This window comes from Podarcis raffonei, chromosome Z, assembly GCF_027172205.1.
Source record: "Podarcis raffonei isolate rPodRaf1 chromosome Z, rPodRaf1.pri, whole genome shotgun sequence".
Classification (NCBI taxonomy): Eukaryota; Metazoa; Chordata; class Lepidosauria; order Squamata; family Lacertidae; genus Podarcis; species Podarcis raffonei.
In genome coordinates this window covers 33,861,595-33,880,305 of record NC_070621.1, presented here as the reverse complement: position 1 = coordinate 33,880,305, position 18,711 = coordinate 33,861,595, and the positions used below count along the sequence as shown (strand labels likewise).

Here is an 18,711-nt window from a genome sequence, read left to right as displayed (position 1 = left end):
GCTGTGGGTTAAACCACAGAGCCTAGAACTTGCCGATCAGAAGGTTGGCGATTCGAATCCCCGCAACGGGGTGAGCTCCTGTTGCTCGGTTCCTGCTCCTGCCAACCTAGCAGTTCAAAAGCACGTCAAAGTGCAAGTAGATAAATAGGTACCGCTCCGGCGGGAAGGTAAACGGCGTTTCCGGGTGCTGCTCTGGTTCGCCAGAAGTGGCTTAGTCATGCTGGCCACATGACCCGGAAGCTGTACGCCAGCTCCCTCGGCCAATAAAGCGAGATGAGCGTCGCAACCTCAGAGTCAGCCACGACTGGACCTAATGGTCAGGGGTCCCTTTACCTTTACCTTTACATGGCCTAAAAGACTCTTGAGATCCACAAACATGAAGAAGGTATACAATGATGGTTTGGGCAGGCAGTGAGTAGTACGGATCACCTAGCGCACCCCATAATAAACCATGCAAAGAGAAATAAATTCACACCTACAAGCAGAAAGCGGCATCATGAGTATATTTCTAAACTTATTCATTTATTACATTTATATCCCATCTTTCATGCAAAGGGTTCAGGGTGGTGTACATAAGTTTTCCCACTCCCTATCATATCCTCACAACAAGCCTGTGAGACAGGATAGGCTGAGACAAAGGGACTTCCACACTTCTTCTTGTCCAGCCGCTTCCTTACAGGAAAACACACTCTTTACCGTTGAACTGCAGCAAAGGTAAATCAGGGTTTCCGCAAATTGATGCTTGCTCCGATTCGGTGATAAAGAGCAGGTTTTCCCAGGAAAAGGCAAACAGAAAACTGCTCAAAGCCTAGGACAAGCAAAGTGTGGATGACCCTTAAAAGAGTTGCTGAAGCAAAGCCTTTTCGTTGTTGTTGTTTGAGTGGTAGCTGTTGTTTGAGTGGGAGCAACGGAAAACGTTGCTGACACAACTGCACCATCACCCAGAAATTTGCCACTTTTCTGTAATAAAAACATCTATCATGCACGCTGAAAGCCCCGGGTTCAATCCTTTGCATCTCCAGGCTGTTAAAATGAAGGAAGCATGGGTGGAAACAGCATTGTGTTTCTGTGTGAAAGAGGTGGAATCGCATTTCTGCTACTGAAAACAAATCCCTTGGCCAAGCTACATGTAGAATTAAGGAAATTGAATTAACCACTATTTTGCACTTGGCTCCTGCTGAAAGACCTCAGAGCTTGAAGTCTTCCCTCCCCTGCATTTAAACACAAACACACTTAATTTCCTGCTCAGCTGCCCCACATTTTCCCACAGCAAAGAGGAAGCATGTTTGATAAAAACACTCAGCTCTGGTATTTGAAAAACAAATACCTCTTGGGATGCCAGGATAGGAGACTCAATATCCTATTTTCCACTCCACCTGGTGTCCCCCGTCCTGCGTACAAGTGTGCCCACACTAAACATATTGCTTCATGTTTCAAGATCAGGAGTGTGCCTTAGCCGAAGGCAGTAGCGTCCCCGGAGCAGCGCGTGCGGCGTGGAGCCTCTCTGCAACCTTCCCCTCAGTTGTAGGGCAGCTGAGGCGGCGGGCAGACGCAAGCCCCGTGCTGCTCGAAAATGCAGCGCAGAGCTTGCAGGCAGTCCGCCCGCCGCCTCCGCCTCAGGAGAGATGCGTTGCTCAGGCACGCTGCAGGTCCCACAGTGTGACGCCCAGTGCCCCCCGCCTCACCTAGCTACCAGTGGCATAGGAGGGGGGTGCGGTGGGTGAGGAAGTTGTTGTTTCTTAAATTTAAAAAAATGTCATGAGCCCAATTTTTAAAATTTATTTTAAAATCACATATTTTTGCCATTTTGTCACCCCCCTCAGTGATGACACCCAGGGTGACCCGCACCCACCGCACCCCCCTTCCTACGCCATGGGCTGAAGGACCCCTAGCTGGCCTCCAAAGCTGTTTGGGATATTTGAATTGGCACAGAATCGTTAAAACACAAAACAGCCAGGGGTGCCAGCTTGAATAAAATATTGGCGGGCCCAGGTAAGTCCCACACCACATAGTCAATCTCATGATACTGCACATTCACACTATTTGAATGGCAATGCTCATCAACTTTGGGGGCGCCAGGACCCCTCAAATATTTTAGGGGGGGGTCGAAGGGACCTTGGCTCCTAGGATTTGGTTCCTATGAAACAGCAGCAACACACCATTCCACAGGATCCTGCGGAAGAACACATGACATTTTCGAAAACTTTTATCAACACATGGTCATGGACTCTTTAGCACTCACCACAGAAAAGCAGCACACAATGTGAAGTGCTCCACTTAGCTGATATGCCTGGTTAGGTCTCACACACGCACACCCTTCCCCTTCTGAAGGAGGAAGCCATTCCTCAAACAACTACCTGTAATGTTTCCCTTGAGAGAAATGAGACAGTTCTTGCCCTACATAGCTGACAAAAACATACTCATCTTAACCAGCCTATGAGTGAACCACATTTTTGCTGTGCATTCATAATGATTTATGCTCACGATGGTATCAGGGCTGTCATATGCGGTTCTGTTTTCAGAGATGGCACACTGCTTCATTTCCACTCAGTGTAACTTCCTGCGGAGAGCCTGTAAGTTTTTTTGGGGGGAGGGGGATGGGGAGAGTGCCTGCTTTTCTTGCACAATAGCTCAAGAGAGCCCTTTCAGATGCCAATAATCATGTAACAACCCTGGGGAAGTACTGCGGGAAAACTAATAAAGCAGAATGGTGTATAGACTGTCCAGTATGTCATAATTCTAAAAAGAAAAAAACAATTTTTTACGGTGACAGGCCTACACTTTGGAACTCCCTGCCCATTGACACCAGGCACGCACCTTTTGTTGTTGCATACTTTTAACTTACTTATTTTAAAAAAAGAAAAAGAAAACCACTTAGAGGTTTTATTACAGCCAAGTGCTATACAAATCTTGTTAAGCAAATGAAAATGAATAAATACGATTGCTTTGTTGCTATGCTACAGAATATACCTGTCAAAAAAGCAAAACGAAACCCAGACTGGAGAGGCCCTTCACTTGTAATGTCAGCTGATCAGCTCTGGATCTTGCAATGTAAGAGGCAACACCTTTGAATGTGCCTAAAATTCTCTCCCTTACGCCCAAGAACATGAGTCTGCCTTGAGGCTATGTCATCTGACTTAAGGTTTCCTCCTGCAAGCTGCAACTACTCTGCTATGCCAAGACCAGGGTTCAAATCCAAGCTCGCTGGGTCACCAATCCTCAGCTTAGTCTACCCCACAAGGTTGTTGTGATGATAATATGGAGAGGGGGAGAACCATATGTGCCACCTTAAGCTCCCTGGAGGAAAAGGAGGATATAAATGCAACTAACAACTAAATGAATTGATAAAAGGGAAAAACACTTTGCACATGCTCAAGAAGACTCTCCATATGAACACCTTCACATATACAATTCCAACAGGTTTGAGGGGAAGTTAAATCCCTGAAGCCAACATAAAAACACACGGGGATTTAACAGCAAAGACTGCTGTTTCTAAACAATGCACCTGATAAAGGAAGCACAGTTCATAAACCAGAGCGAGCCCAGGAAAACATTAGGGCGAAAGAACAATGGATACACACCTCACGAGAGAAGTTTGGGCAGACCCCTCACCGAGGACTCCCGTGCTTTACTTCCAGGTAAGTCCAAGCAGTATTTACTTGGAACCCTTGCCTCAAAGCACATCCAGAGTGCCTTTCTAAACCCAGCCAGCCTTTGCTCACCAAGGAAGGACCCGCAGGCCAGACCGTCCAAGCAGGACTTTGGGATGGGGAACGGCACCTGTCCCCTAGGTGGTTAACTAATGCCACGCTAGCCTTTTAAAAGCAGGCAAAACAGGCTTGCGAACTAGGGCGGGGATGAAATCGAGGACAGAAACTGGTGGTGGTGCAAAAGCCCTACTTTGGAAAGGGGCCCAGGGCAGGAAGGTGGAATGCTGCGTCCTCCCACGATGGCGGGGCGAGGGGGTGGGGGCGGAAGAGGAATTGGCATGGGAAAAGAGGGGTACCTGTACGCAGCGCGCCCCGCAGATTCCCCGGCTCTCGTCGCGGTTAACCACCAACCACAGCTGCTTCAGGAACAGCTTGAATTTTTCCCTGACCTGGGAGGAGCTGTTTCCTTTAAAGGCACCACGCCCTTTTGCCAACCTTTTAAAGCCGAGATCAGGATTTATTCCCAACACAGTACAGTATGGCTTAATCGGTTGCTATTTATCTACTGCAAACTTTCTAATGGACTAAAAGGGGTGTTTGCGGTGTGCGCGCGCGGGGGGGGGGCGTGTTTAAATAAGTCAGCAATACTGTACTAAAAACATTTTCAAGAGCATCCTAAAAACAGCAAGTTCTGAAGCTCATCGACATACATTATGTCTCATCTGCGCTATGCATACATAGCTGTCAACTTTTCCCTTTTTTTAAGGGAAATTCCCTTATTCCGAATAGGATTCCTCGCAAGAAAAGGGAAAAGTTGACAGTTAGGTATGCATACAAAGCATGCCACATTAAACGGCCATAGCTTCTCCTATAGAATCCTGGGAACTGCAGTTTGTTATGGGTGCTGAGAGCTGTTTGGAGGCTAATATTTCCCTCCCAGATCTAGCATTCTCAAGAGTTCGTCGTTAAACCACTTTGGGAACTGCAGCCCTACGAGGGGAACAAGGCTTCCTAATCACTCCCCACAACCTTCTCTCAAGAGGCAGGAAGTGCGGGAGCCTGGCAATTCTCCCACAGAAGGGCGATTGTCCTTATGTCGTGCTTGCAGGCTTCCCATAGGCATCTGGTTGGCTACTTTGAGAAACAGGATGCTGGACTTTAGGCTCCTCCAGACGACCTGTTTAGTGAGCACTCGTCTTGATTTGCTTGCACAAAGGTGACAGAGAGATTAGACTATGCCCGGCTTTTGTTTAAGCATTCCTTCCAGTTTTGTCTGCAGGACAGTTGCAGAACAATGAGCATTTGTTCCGATTTGCAGGGTGCCTTACACATCGCGCTGTTAATCATTCATTCATACCACACTTTTCAGAGCATTTCCATCACTTTACTAACAGCAAAAAAAAGGCAATAGACCACTACAATCCACTTTAAGCGCTAAAACTTAAGTCCCATCTGCACTATATAAAGCCGTCCTATTCCTGTGACGGGGTGAGCTCCCATTGCTCAGTCCCTGCTCCTGCTGACCTAGCAGTTCGAAAACACGTCAAAGTGCAAGTAGATAAATAGGTACCACTCTGACAGGAAGGTAAATGGCGTTTCTGTGTACAGTGGTGCCTCCCAAGACAAAAAGAATCCGTTCCGCAATTCTTTTCTTCTAGCGGTTTTTTCGTCTTGCGAAGCAACCCCATTGGCGGCTAAGCGGATTAGCGCTATTAGCGATTTAGCGCTATTAGCGGCTTAGCGGGCTTAGCGGCTAAGCTGTTAAAAGGCTATTAACAGCTTAGCCGCTTTGAAAAAGGGGGGGAGCAAAAAAAAAATGGCGAGACTCGCAAGACGTTTTCGTCTTGCGAAGCAAGCCCATAGGGAACTTTGTCTTGCGAAGCGCCTCCGCGATGGAAAACCCTTTCGTCTAGCGGGTTTTCCGTCTTGCGAGGCATTCGTCTTGCGGGGCACCACTGTACTGCTCTGGTTCGCAAGAAGCGGCTTAGTCATGCTGGCCACATGACCCAGAAGCTGTACGCTGGCTCCCTTGGCCAATAAAGCAAGATGAGCGCCGCAACCCCAGAGTCGGCCACAACTAGACCTAATGGTCAGGGGTCTCTTTACCTTTACCTATGCCACTTTTAACAGTCATGGCCAAAGAATCATGGGGACTGAGAATTCCTAGTACTGCCCCTATTCTCCACACAGAGCTACATTTCCCTAAGAAGAAGGGTTGGTGGTTAAACCACTATGAAAAGGATAGCTCTTTGAGTGGGGATAAGGGTCTCCTAAAACGGGGCATAAATTTTGGGTATGTGCTTGAATTCTTCTCACAAAATAATGAGTCCAAGAGGACTTTGGTCTGATCTAGGAGGGCTTTTCTTTAGGTTCCTTTCAGCAATTTTTACAGTTGTAGTGCCACCATTGAGAAGGCATTTGCCCCTGATTAATTGTGCAGCTTTTTTTTTTAACATTGTCAAACATTACTTATAAATACAAGTACTTAATAAGGCAGAGATGGCAAGCCTGCAACCTTTATAAAACGAATACAGAATACATCACAAATTACAATAACAGGTTGATAAATCAGCATAGCAGGATCACCCCTCAGGCAAAGCCTGGGTGAACAGATCAGCTGTAAGCAGGTCTCAGCTTTCAGCATCCTACCTAGCATCCTAAATTTGGCTTCCAGGACCTTGAGACTACATTTCCTTGTCATTGGTGCTTACATGCACCACGACCACTGATACCTCTCTAGCACTACCTATCAGGCTATCTAAATGATGAGTGACGTCCACCACTTTTGCATTTACTGCTGTTCATTGAAAGTGCATTCCAAATGACCGGTGCCTCCACAATAAAGGCCCTGCTTTTACTGGACGTAAGAACTGCTTTGAGAGCATGCAGTGCTACTAAGAGTGCCTTGAGCCTATTATAAAAAGTGATGGCAACAATTGCATTATTAGAAAAATGGGCATTCCTGGCTTCTCAGGCAAAGAAATATCTGTATCAAATATACTATCACTAAAATAATATATATGTTACTTTGAGTAACAAAACAGCAGCTGACAAGGTGAGAAGCTAAAATGTTCTGGCACATAAATAGGGTTGTAGTTCAGTGGTACAGTATCTGCTGTGCATGCAGAAGGGCCCAGGTTCAATCCCTGGAAACTCCAGGGTAGGACCAGGAATGTCCTCTGCCTGAAACCCTGGACAGCTGCTGCCAGAGCAGCTTACAATAATTTAAAATGCATTTAAAACAGCTAAGAGAAATGAGTTACCTGAATAGGGCAGGTCCTGAAAACATGGCTCAAGTGTCAAAGCCAGGGTAAAGAGGTGACTCTCCAGCATATGGCACAAACTATTACTATGAAGGTACCAGATGCATCTCTGTGGAGAGGGAATGGCACAGAAGAAAGCAATCCACAGGCTGCCACAGATAATGCCCTCTCCTGGGCCACACGGCCACAAACACACCTGAACTTCTGATGGAGTTACTAAGAGAGCCCCCTCTACTGATCTTAACACCAGAGTGTGGAGGGTAGGAGGTGGTCTTTCATTAGTCAGTACTGAGCTAGATGGACCTATGGGTCTGACTGCACAGTAGGAGGCAGCTAGCTTCCTAGGCTCCTATCTGCACCTTATTGAAGACAGGAGACCACCTGCTGAATCAGACCAAAACTCCTATCTCTCCCAACTTGCTGCTTGGCACAAAGAGTGATACAGGTGCTATTGTCAAATTTAGCACTGCTGCAGAAAGCTAGTGCAGAGGAGAGGTGGGCTGGTCCTGGTCCAAAGTACGCAGATGACCTATCTGGCTACATGTCATCACCAGCTGCAGGATTTGAACTCCTCCCCAAGAATACACACAAAAACCCTAACAGGCGATAACGTGGGTGGGGTCAGACCAGACTGGTTCGTACAGGCCCCAGATCCGAGAGTGGCTTTTACTTCTGGCCTGCAAGGATTTCCAAGTCTCTTCCTGTATCCAGTGATTAAATGCTTCCCTTTAGCCTAGCCTCTAGGTTTTCTGATCTTCCTCTTGGCAACCACCTTTGCTGCTGCTGCTTCTTGGCACTGATTTAGAGGCTCCCTTATGCAGGAGGTGGCTTCCAGAACAAATGGAAAGCTGGCCAATGATGACTCATGCTCCGTTTGCTCTCTGGGTTCTGAGCTATGATAACAAAAATGCCAGGCCTTAGTGTTGGCAGGTAGGCACCCCACCCAGACAATGAGTTCACAGCTCCCATTGCTACCCTGCGGGCAGGCAGGAGATTAGATTGAGGCAAAAAAGCAAAGGCTGTACATCCCATATTGAGACGATGCCTCACGGAGCACAAACAGGAATCCTGGCCTATATTTACTCTGAACATTCAGGGCTTACCTGCACTCACCTTTTGCTCCCCAATTTCCAGGCACAGTAACTTCCCAGAAATGTTACTCTAGTTTAAACCCATACAAATGAAACACACTTCCAAAGCTGCACCAAGACATTCGCATGTGATTGATCTATTCCAGGGGCATGGGCGTAGGTAATTGAGGTTCTGCTCCTCCCAACAAAAGGACTGCCCCCCCCCAACAAAAATCCTGGCTACGCCCATGTCCAGGGGTTGGAAGGTTTTACAGCCCGAAGGCCACTTTGCCTCTTGGGAAACCTTCAAGGGGTGGGCTGAAATAGAGGCAAAAGGTAGCAAAGCAATGGATGCAACCCTTACCTTCTGTACAGTAATGCAGCCTTGGATCCCCAGATGTTGTTGGCCCAATGGTCAAGGATGCTGCAACCTGCAGTCCAACAACATCTGGGGGCCCAAGCTTGCTAGAGGCAGCAGTAGGTTACGTTCAAGCAGTCCAAGGCTTCTTCACACACCTCTCTCCACCCAGTCAAGCAAGACACATTATTGGCGTTCAAGGGCACATTCCAGCCAGGCAAAACCACTCAAGGAGGGCATGGAGCAAAGCCAATTAAAAAAAAAAGTTTTTATTATTTATTTGTGCCCCACCATTTTCTCAGACCAGGACTTACACAAATTGAAACTATACAGATAAACTACAAAAAAATTAAAAGATGCTTACTGAAAAGTAATGAAGTAATGAAACCCCGATAAAATTAAAACTATATAAAGAAGAGGTGTCGCCTGGGGTAAAGCACCGAGGGCTGAATTGGCCCCTAGGGCAAATACCTCACCTTGATCTGCTCAGAGACATCCTTGTACTAGAAACTGGCTGGCACCCAAATAAAAAAATATGCTGCCCTGCCAAGGCAATGAAAACAGTAAAAGTTTGGGATTCTTAGCACAAGCAAGGTGGGCACTAGATGGAATCAAATATTCCACCCCCACTGCACTTCCCATGCCTTTGCTTCCTCTGTGAAAGCACTTTCCCTATGCCATTTGCAGGACAGAGGGGTCCTTTAGGTTTCTTCTAGGATATTCCAAAGGTGAGAAGGGGAGAAGTGGGAAGAAAAGAGGAAGCAGGTAGGAGATGGCATCAAGGATTAATGGGCCAGCAAATGGTCATCCGTAGACCTCACCTTGCTCACAGACTTTCAGTTGCCAACTCCTGTAAATACAGGATACAGGGTATGGCAGGGGTTGCCAGCCTGGCTCCCATGGCGACACATATGCCTGGAAAGGACTTCTCTGGTGCTTGGGACGTACTCTCCCTTTGCTAAAATTAGGCTTGAAAGAAGGACTCTGCTATAGCAAACTGAACAAGCTGTGGTGTGTGCTTCATTGCAAGGGGTGTGGAGATGAGCATGTGGTGCCCACAACAGCTTCTCTGGTTTGCAAGCATGCCCAGGGGTCAAAAAAGCTGGCAACCTCTGATGTACAGATTGTCAGTGACCTCATGTTAAGATGAGTGAAAATGCAACAGCATCCTAAAGATTGGATTGTAGCCAATGCTAGTCCTACTCTAAGTAGACCTACTGAAATTCATGGGCAGGTCCAGGGTTTTTTTATTTAGCTGGAACTCAGTTCCAGCACCTCTCAGGTGGGCACCATTGCAATTCTAAGAGAACAATGGAGGTGTTCGTGGTGAGCTCTGGCACCTCTTTTTCTAGAAAAACTGTACCGGGCTGGTCCATTGAAAACAGAGTATAATTTAGGTGGGGAAAACGCAGTGCTCACAGCAAGGTTTTAGGAGATAAGTTGGCCCCTTTTCCTGCCAGAATGCTCCCAAGATGAACAACAGCAATCATATCACTAGGGATAAAAAAGGATGGCAGTGAAGAATTGCATGCAGATCCAAAAGAACAACACGCATTTCTGCTGCCCAAACCCAAAGCTGTTTCCTCTAAACCATGCTAGTGCCATGAAGAAAAGACCATGTTCTAGAGCTAGATTCCACAATGCAGTGACAGTGGGAACCACAACGCCTTTGAAGGCCATCACCAGGCCCCCAGTTCCTCCTTATTTTTTATTTTTAGGCAAGTTCTTTTCGTTTTGTTGTTTGCTTTTGCTGTTTGGGAAGCGGTTTCCTCCTCCTTTTTTGTCTGTGTTTTTTACTTGGGGCTTGAGGAGGGAAGGTTGCAGTTGTTTCACCTGTCTAGGGCAGAAGTTCTGAGCCTCACCAGTCTTCACTTCTGCAAAATGGGTATTTTGTGCTGCTTATGACAGCTCCTCAGATTCCCAAATGTGCCCCCAGGCCCATAAAGATGGGGGACCTTTCTCCTAGTGCTGCTCCTGTAGGAAAGCCAACTAACTACCTGTGTGCTACATAAGGGGCCGGCAGTCCAGATCCAAGACCAGGTGGTGCACGTGAGGGGCGTAAGATTTCACTTGCTCAATGTGCAGGATTTTTGTCCTCCACTGCTTCCCATCCAAATCCTGAAGCAAAGTCCTGATCTGGGTTGCTGTGGCCTCTGCCCACCTTTGCCACTCGCCCCTGGCTGAGAGAGCCAGGTCCTTCCTTCCTGAATCCTGCAGAATACTGTGGTCCGCAAGTGCCACCTTGTCCTCTTGTGTGCTGGACACAGCTTGCACTGGAAGCTGCTCGCGAGGTTGATCCTGATGTGGCTTGTGGTGCAGCCTAAGGGCATTCACTGGAAAGGATTCCACATTCTGGTGGATATGTAGGATCCCACCCACATCTTTCCGCAAAACCCGGCAGGCGATTGGCCATCCTGCCTCCGACGTGGGGATCAGTCCCAGATTCACCCTGTCAGCCACATCCCACAGTTCCAGCTGCAAACAAGGAAAGAATATAGACAGTTGTGTTTTGCAAGTTTGAGATTTGTCCACATCACCTACCCTGACTGGCAGCAGGTGTCACGCAGCTCAGGCAGGAGACTGGCCTTTTGTGCACTTTTCCTGAGATTGTTTTAACTGGAAATGCCAGGGATTGAACTGAGGAGCTTTGGCGTACAAACCGCATAATCTATCACTGAATGGAAGAGGAAGAATGAGAGCAGGCATAACAGAAGGCAAAACAGAAGTTTTTGAGATGCAGAGAAGAATGCAGAGAAGGCAGCAAAGGGAAGTTTGGGCTGCTCTAACAGATAATATAAAAATTCTCACTCTGTTGCTTCAGAGGGCGACAGGTGAGAAACTGAACTGCTGGAAAATAAGAGACGAATAAAACCCTACTTCATGAATACAAGCAGGTGGCAGAGATCAACCCCTGTGTCAGGGCCAATGAAGTCAGAAGACCCTGAATCCTTTATGCACTTAATAAATTAGGCACCATTCAAATTACAATAATTTCCCATGGTGGTTTGTAACATTTAAAACCACATTAAGTGGTTTTACACAACATAATCACCATCCTAGCAGCAGCAATTAACAAATTACAAATCAATACATCACAGCCAGCTACACCAGTGTTAGACTAAAAATAGAGGCTACTGCCTATTAGACACCCACATCTGGAGCAATGCGGAACAAACAAACAAGGTTTTTTAAGGTTCCCTAAAAACTACCAAGGACAGTGTATTTCAAGGGAAGAGAATTCCATAGCTGCAGGGACACAGCTGAAAAGGCCCTGTTCCTTGGACCCAGCTGCCAGACCTCCTTCCTGCCTGCTTTGCCCTGACAACAACAACCATAATAAAAATTTATTTTTTATACCTCGCCCATCTCACTGAGTTTCCCCAGCCACTCTGGGCGGCTCCCAATCGAGTGTTAAAAACAATACAGCATTAAATATTAAAAACTTCCCTAAACAGGGGTGCCTTCAGATGTCTTTTAAAGATAAGATAGTTGCTTATTTCCTTCACATCTGAAGGGAGGGTGTTCCACAGGGTGGGCGCCACTACCGAGAAGGCCCTCTGTCTGGTTCCCTGTAACCTCACTTCTCGCAATGAGGGAACCGCCAGAAGGCCCTCGGAGCTGGACCTCAATGTCCAAGCTGAAAGATGGGGGTGGAGATGCTCATTCAGGTATATAGGACTGAGGCTGTTTAGGGCTTTAAAGGTCAGCACCAACACTTTGAATTGTGCTCAGAAACGTACTGGGAGCCAATGCAGATCTCTCAGGACCCATGTTATGTGGTCCCAGCAGCCACTCCCAGTCACCAGTCTAGCTGCTGCATTCTGGATTAATTGCAGTTTCTGGGTCACCTTCAAAGGTAGCCCCACATAGAGCGCATTGCAGTAGTCCAAGCAGGAGATAACTAGAGTATGCACCACTCTGGCAAGACAGTCTGTGGGCAGGTAGGGTCTCAGCCTGCGTACCAGGTGGAGCTGGTAGACAACCGCCCTGGACACAGAATTACCCTGCGCCTCCATGGACAGCTGTGAGTCCAAAATGACTCTGAGGCTGCGCACCTGGTCCTTCAGGGGCACAGTTACCCCGTTCAGGACCAGGGAGTCCCCCACACCTGCCCGTTCCCTGTCCCCCAAAAACAGTACTTCTGTCTTGTCAGGATTCAACCTCAATCTGTTAGCTGCCATCCATCCTCCAACCGTCTCCAGGCACTCACACAGGACCTTCTGATCACTGGTTCTGATTTAAGAGAGGTAGAGCTGGGTGTCATCTGCATACTGATGAACACCCAGCCCAAACCCCCTGATGATCTCTCCCAGCGGCTTCATACAGATATTAAAAAGCATAGGGGAGAGGACGGAACCCTGAGGCACCCCACAAGTGAGAGCCCAGGGGTCTGAACACTCATCCCCCCCACCACTTTCTGGACGTGGCCCAGGAAAAAGGAGTGGAACCACTGTATGACAGTGCCCCCAGCTCCCAGCCCCTCCAGACATTCCAGAAGGATGTTATGGTCGATGGTGTCAAAGGCTGCTGAGAGATCCTGCAGAACTAGAAAACAGCTCTCACCTTTGTCCCTAGCCCACCAGAGATCATTGACCAGCGCGACCAAGGCAGTTTCAGTCGCATGGTGAGGCCTGAATCCCGACTGGAAGGGATCCAAATGGTCCGCATCCTCCAGGCGTCCTTGGAGTTGTTCAGCAACCACCCGTTCAATCATCTTGCCCAAGAATGGTAGATTTGAGACTGGGCGATAGTTGGCCATATTGGCCGGGTCTAAAGATGTTTTTTTAAGAAGAGGTTTAAGGACCGCCTCTTTCAGCAGGTCTGGGAAGGCTCCCTCACAGAGAGAAGCATTCACCACCCCACAGAGCCCATCACCCAGCCCTTCCCAGCTTGCTTTTATTAGCCAGGATGGGCAAGGATCAAGGAGACAGGTGGTTGGTTTCAAGCGTCCAAGCAGCCTGTCCGCATCCTTGGAGGTAACAGATTGGAATTGATCCCATGTAACATGACTAGACAGGACTCTAGTACTCTCCCGCCCCGGCCCTGCTCCCACGGTGGAGTGTACCTCCTTCAGAATCTGAGCAACTATTTTATATATATTATTTTATATCCTGCTTATTTACTCATTACTGAAGTACACAAAAAAAGCTTAAATAACAAAATACAAAAGCAAAACCTTGTAATTAAGTAAAACCTTTTTTAAAAAAGTAGAACCATTTTAAAAAGAAAAAGTAGATGGCACTCAACCATATAAGCAGCAGCTGGAACCAGAGTAAAAGCAAAGTTCTGAAAAAGTGTGCCTAAATAAGAGTTTTCAGGAGAGGTGGTGATGGGAGGAAGGAGAGTGTGTCTTATCACTGTATTTGCAGGATTTATCAATGCTGCCATTTGTTGGCATCTGTTTGTCTCAAGAGACAATGGAGTGTGCCTCTCGAGGTGAAGTCAAACCACTGCATTAGCAGCGCCAAAATCACCTCCCCAGGGCACAAGCCTGGGCAGTGTGTAGGAAGGTCCTGGGCTGCTCCAATAAGACCCCCCTTCTCAGCCTCAGTGATGCAGTCCAAAAGAATACAGAGCAATATGTTTGGCTGCAGGAGTTGCTGGAAGGAGGCTTACAAAGCACCATCCAACCATCTTAAGTAGCCATTGATAGGATGATCTTCCACAAGCTTGTTTTAAAGGTATCCAAATTGGGAGTCATTTCTGCCTCCTGTGGGAGCAAGATCTCTGGTTTTAACTATGCACTGTGTGAAGAAAGACTTTCTTTTGTCTGCCATTAATCTTCCAACATTCAGTTTTGGTGACCCTTCCATATTGTTGGATTCCAGCTCCCATCAGCACGGGCAAATGTCAGAGGTGACGAGAGATTATAATTTATTCATTCTATCTAGGTCATTTCTACCCCTCTTTGCTCACCTTCTGATTATCTCCCTGGTGAACGAGGCACCGATCATGCACACGGTTCAGTTGCAAATTCTTCTGCAGTGCTTCCACGGCATGCGGGTTCCACTCGCAGGCATGGACAAAGGCAGCACCAGCATGAATGAGGTACGGCAAGGTGAAATAGCCAATCCCTGAAGACAAGGGGGAGAACAGCCACTCGTTATCTTACAGAATACCTTTAAAAGTGGGTTAGACAAATGATAGGGTGATATGGCTACTAGCTCCCCAACCAGAGGCAGTGTGCCTCTGAATACAAGCCGCTGCGGTGCACAGGTAAGTGCTACTGCACTCTTTTCCTGTTGGTGGGCTTCCCAGAGGAACCTGCATGGCTGCAATGTAGGAAACAGGATGATGGACTAATGAACTCTGGATGTGATCCAGCAGGGCTCTCTTTAGAAGCCTTAGTTGGCAAAGCAATGGGCCAAATGCTTCTTGCTAGGGCTAGAGAACCATGCTGCCAATCACAGCACAGGATGCGTGGGAAATGTAGTTCAACTTTAGGAGGGCTAGACCCCTGGAAGAGGGAACTAAGAAAGACCACAGAGAAATCAAGAGAACTGAGTTCATGCTACTTCTATACATGGCTCAAGGCGCCCACCTGGCTTCAAGACCCATCTCTGGAAGGCTAAACTATTTAGAAATAGGCTGTGCCCCAAATGGGGCTGCAGAAAGAGACAGCAGCCGCTTTGCTGCTCCCTCGTATTGCAGTATTTACCAGCGTAGAGGTCTACCACCACTTCCCCAGTACACTTCAGAGATGCTATTCGCAGCTTCTCAGTGATGTTTCCTGGAGACAGCATGCACTGTGTCACGTCAAACATGTACCTGCGGAGGCAACCGAATCAGAAGATGTCCCTGAGGAAGCAAACTTGTACTTGTTAAGTACTTGTAGTTCTTAACTAATCCCTATTTGGGGTGGGAGGAAATTCAGAGCATACAAGGATTCTTTTCTAAATACTGTGCACGTATAAAAACAAGCTTATAGTGCAATGCCTACACATCTACTCAAAAGTAAGCACTGAATGCAATGGGACACATTCACAGATAACTATATATAGGACTGCAGCCTTATCTACCTTTTGCCCTGAGAAGTGAAACATTCACCATACCCTTACCCCACTCCAATCTTCACCCAGTACCCAGACCAGCTGAGTTTTCCAGAGCCAACTCAAAAATCTTACTACATGAAAATGACTGCAGACTTCAGATTTACCCTTTGCTTTTTTTAGAATTCACTGGAAGAAACAGCTATCATATTTTTGATGGGCACATTCACTTCGGCATAAGATCAGGCCAAAACAGAGGGAGGGATGAGACTTCTGAGCCTCTCAGCTGAAAGATCAGCATCTTCTGGCTCCTCTCCTTGAATTCTTTCCATTCCATCTGGCCATTACTGTATAAGAATTCTGTAACTAAAAATAAGTTTGCTTTTTCCTCTTCCCTCCCACTCCCTTTTCTTTTTGTGTTGGATCTCTGAGATGTCAAGCCTGAGGGCTGGGTCTCATTGCTGACGCTTGCAAGCTGATCTGGGTAAAGACTGGGGTGAATGAACACTCCTTAAACACCTTAAATTTTCTAGGCTTAAGCTCTAGAAATGAAAAAGTCTTAATTAGACTCCATTTTTCAGTGAACTCAAAGAAAGAAGACAGTGTGGTGGAGAAAATATTACACTGCACCTCTCCCTTACCGAATTCCATTCTCTACGTGTTCAACCCAGCCATCCTCCCCCAGCAACAGGGTCACTGTTGGGGATCGAAACAAATCTGACTGCACACGTCCGCGTTTTGCCACACGTTGGGCCCCGAGTGCACCAGCAACCACCTCCCAGAGCTCTTGTCCTGAAAGAGAACAGTTGTAATGGGTTTGCTGAGAAAGGAAGCAGCTCAGAATGGTCTGGCACAATGTTGTGTTTGTAATTTACCCAGCTCTCCCCATAGGGGTTCTCTGAAGCTCTCTTCACTGAACAGAACCAGATCCCCGTGCCGTTGCCAGGAGCGTGGTAGATCTCTCTCCAATTCTTTTGACCAGGCAACTCCATGGCTCAACATCAGGCACTGCAACTCATCATACAGTTTCTGGATGGGAGGCCGGAATTGGGCCGCTTTTGAAGGAATGGGATTCTGCAAATGGGGTGCAAATGATTAGTCAGTTTCCTATTTCATACACATACCATGCACCACTTTCAAACCCTATACAAATCCGTTGGCAGCAAGCACCACCTTTATGGTAAAAAGTCTAAAAAATTGTTTTGCAGATCAACACCTGGAAAATATTCACGTTATAGCCTAAATGATTCCCGAAGTATAATAACAGCATGTGGCCCCACCACTACCACACAGCCATACTGTGGCATCAGAGATCAACTGATGGCATCAAATAAATGAAGCAGGTAGGAAGCAGAGAAGAGGACAAGACAAAGGCAAGAAAAGAGGGAGGCAGGCAGGCAGGCTTGATAACAGTCATTGCCAAGTGTAGTTGCAAACCCGTTGGTCATGAAATAAAAGCAACCTGCCAACAAGAACTTGGCTCACCAGAATCCATGTTAAAGCACAGGTCTTCCCAGGCAGGATACTTTCCTTCAGCTGATGCAGGTGCTCTGCTGTGAGCTTTTGGCCCAACACAGGCAAGGCCATGGCACCATTAGGAAGCTTCTGCAGACGGTAACTGCTGTCCAGGAAACCCTCTCTTTGCAAAAGTTTCCTGCAAAACCAACAACCTGATGAGCTCCCAGAGAAGATTATCGACTAAACTTACAGGAACTCTTTGCTATTGCTGCAGGGAAGAAGATCCAAGAGAGAGGGCAGGGAAAGCTCTTTGTCACCTCTGTCAGAAATAGTATTGTGCCATGATTACCAAGGAGGGGGCAGCTAGGCTTCATGGCCCAGAAGATGAAAAACCTTTTGGCCTCTGAGATGCACTAGAAATGGCTGACCTGAGTATCCAAACAGCCTCTACGAGGCCTGTGTGCTTCACAACTGTGAATTGGGGAAACAGGTATGTGCTGGAGAGGATGGAGAGAAAAGATGCTAGACTGCAGGGATGGGGGACATTTTCCAAACTGAGGATCACATTCCCTTATGAGCAACCTTCCAGGAGCCATATGACAATGGTGCATGGAGCCAGAAGCAACAAATGAGCCTTGTGCTGTAGGCCACACAACACTCAGATGTTACACACACATATCTCTCATCAAGAGGCATTGTTAAATTTCAAACCTGTGTCCCTGCCAAATGAAAGCTAGGAAGGGTATGACCAGGGTGAATTTCAAGGGCTGAATAAGAAGGGCTGTGTTTAGTCCCTGGGCCTGAGGTTCCTCATTCTCATGCTAAAATTGTCTCTCTTGACTGGGATTTGGGAAGAGGGCAAATGCACTGGTGAAATGAACATATAACTAGGCAAATGCATAGTTCTCTGTATTTATTTGTGGGCAAGTCTTTCTTCCTTTCTCTGCCGATCCCCCTTAGCAATGGCTAGGATCTCCAGCACTGGGTTGATACCTTCACTTTTGGCATTGCCTTTTTCAGACATAAGAGTAAAAGGTAACTCTCACTAAGAAAGCAAAGTGGTACCCTCAGAGAAATCAAGGCGTTGTGAGCTAAATAAGTCTGACTCTTTGCCACTGGTAATCCTAAACCACTGAGAAATAGGTCTGTTCATTTCTACAAAAGCCTCACTTCCATCAACATAGGACCTCCAGTTTACTGATGACATGCATGATGAATGTACCTTTCTTGAGCATTTATTTCATTTTCCCCACCCCACCTCCTAACACCTGTCGCCATACCTGAATAGCTGAGCAAACTGTGGCTCAATAACAACAGCTGCAGTACCACAAGAACATGAATCTTCCGTGTTCATCTTATCGGGAATGGGGAGGGGTTCTGCCTAAAACAGAGTATTTATAAACAGAGAACATCATGGTGGTGTATAATAAAACAATTAAAACAGAACAATGCTGCACACTACAAAACAAATGACTAACACTGAATATGCATATACCATCACCCACGATGGATCTAGCTAAATAAATCTAGCAAAATAAAGTTTGCCCACATAACTCATCAGAAGACTCCTGGGGGGCTTAAATGCAACTCCTCTTTGCACGGACTGGACACAACAACACAACAAGCGCAACACAGGCAGTCAGCCCAGGGAGATACCTAATTATTCATTTTTTGCTTCCTTTGTTTCTGCAGAAGGGGATAGAAGGCTTCAGATTCCCAGCAGCAAACGCGACTTTTTGAAAGGTGGGCAACCCTCAGGAACTACGATCCTATCTATGTATTCGGACTTGGGAAAGATTCGGACCGGACTCGGATTTCTAAGGAAACACGCGCAGGAGCGAACTGTGCACTTCCTTCTATCCCTCCATACTCGTTGGTTGGTTACTATGGCCACCACAGACGTGAGTCCTTCTATCCCTGCGT

At 47.0% G+C, this 18,711-nt stretch overlaps 2 protein-coding genes across 5 annotated transcripts in view; both read right to left on the bottom strand.

Moving 5' to 3' along the window:
- Positions 1-14,364, bottom strand: part of SYTL4 (synaptotagmin like 4) — a 37,748-nt gene extending 23,384 nt beyond the window's left edge. The window contains exon 1 of one of the 3 annotated variants that reach the window (XM_053373433.1): positions 14,258-14,364. In XM_053373433.1, coding sequence (XP_053229408.1) covers positions 14,258-14,295 — 38 coding nt within the window. In that variant the 5' untranslated portion in view covers positions 14,296-14,364. Of the gene's footprint in view, positions 1-3,581; positions 3,972-4,006; positions 4,343-14,257 lie in introns of those variants that run through there. The other 2 variants (XM_053373434.1, XM_053373436.1) reach the window with 2 other exon arrangements.
- Positions 9,715-18,670, bottom strand: TRMT12 (tRNA methyltransferase 12 homolog). 2 transcript variants are annotated; one of them, XM_053373437.1, is made up of 8 exons: positions 18,445-18,670; positions 18,069-18,169; positions 16,816-16,984; positions 16,206-16,404; positions 15,972-16,122; positions 15,000-15,109; positions 14,258-14,415; positions 9,715-10,816 (listed from the first exon to the last, which is right to left on the bottom strand). In XM_053373437.1, the coding sequence occupies exons 2-8, from the start codon at positions 18,140-18,142 to the stop codon at positions 10,346-10,348; spliced, it is 1,332 nt and encodes a 443-aa protein (XP_053229412.1). In that variant the 5' UTR covers positions 18,143-18,169; positions 18,445-18,670; the 3' UTR covers positions 9,715-10,345. The 2 variants fall into 2 exon arrangements, with proteins under 2 accessions (XP_053229412.1, XP_053229413.1); XM_053373438.1 differs by having other exon boundaries at positions 18,069-18,165.
- Between the last annotated feature and the right edge of the window lie 41 nt (positions 18,671-18,711).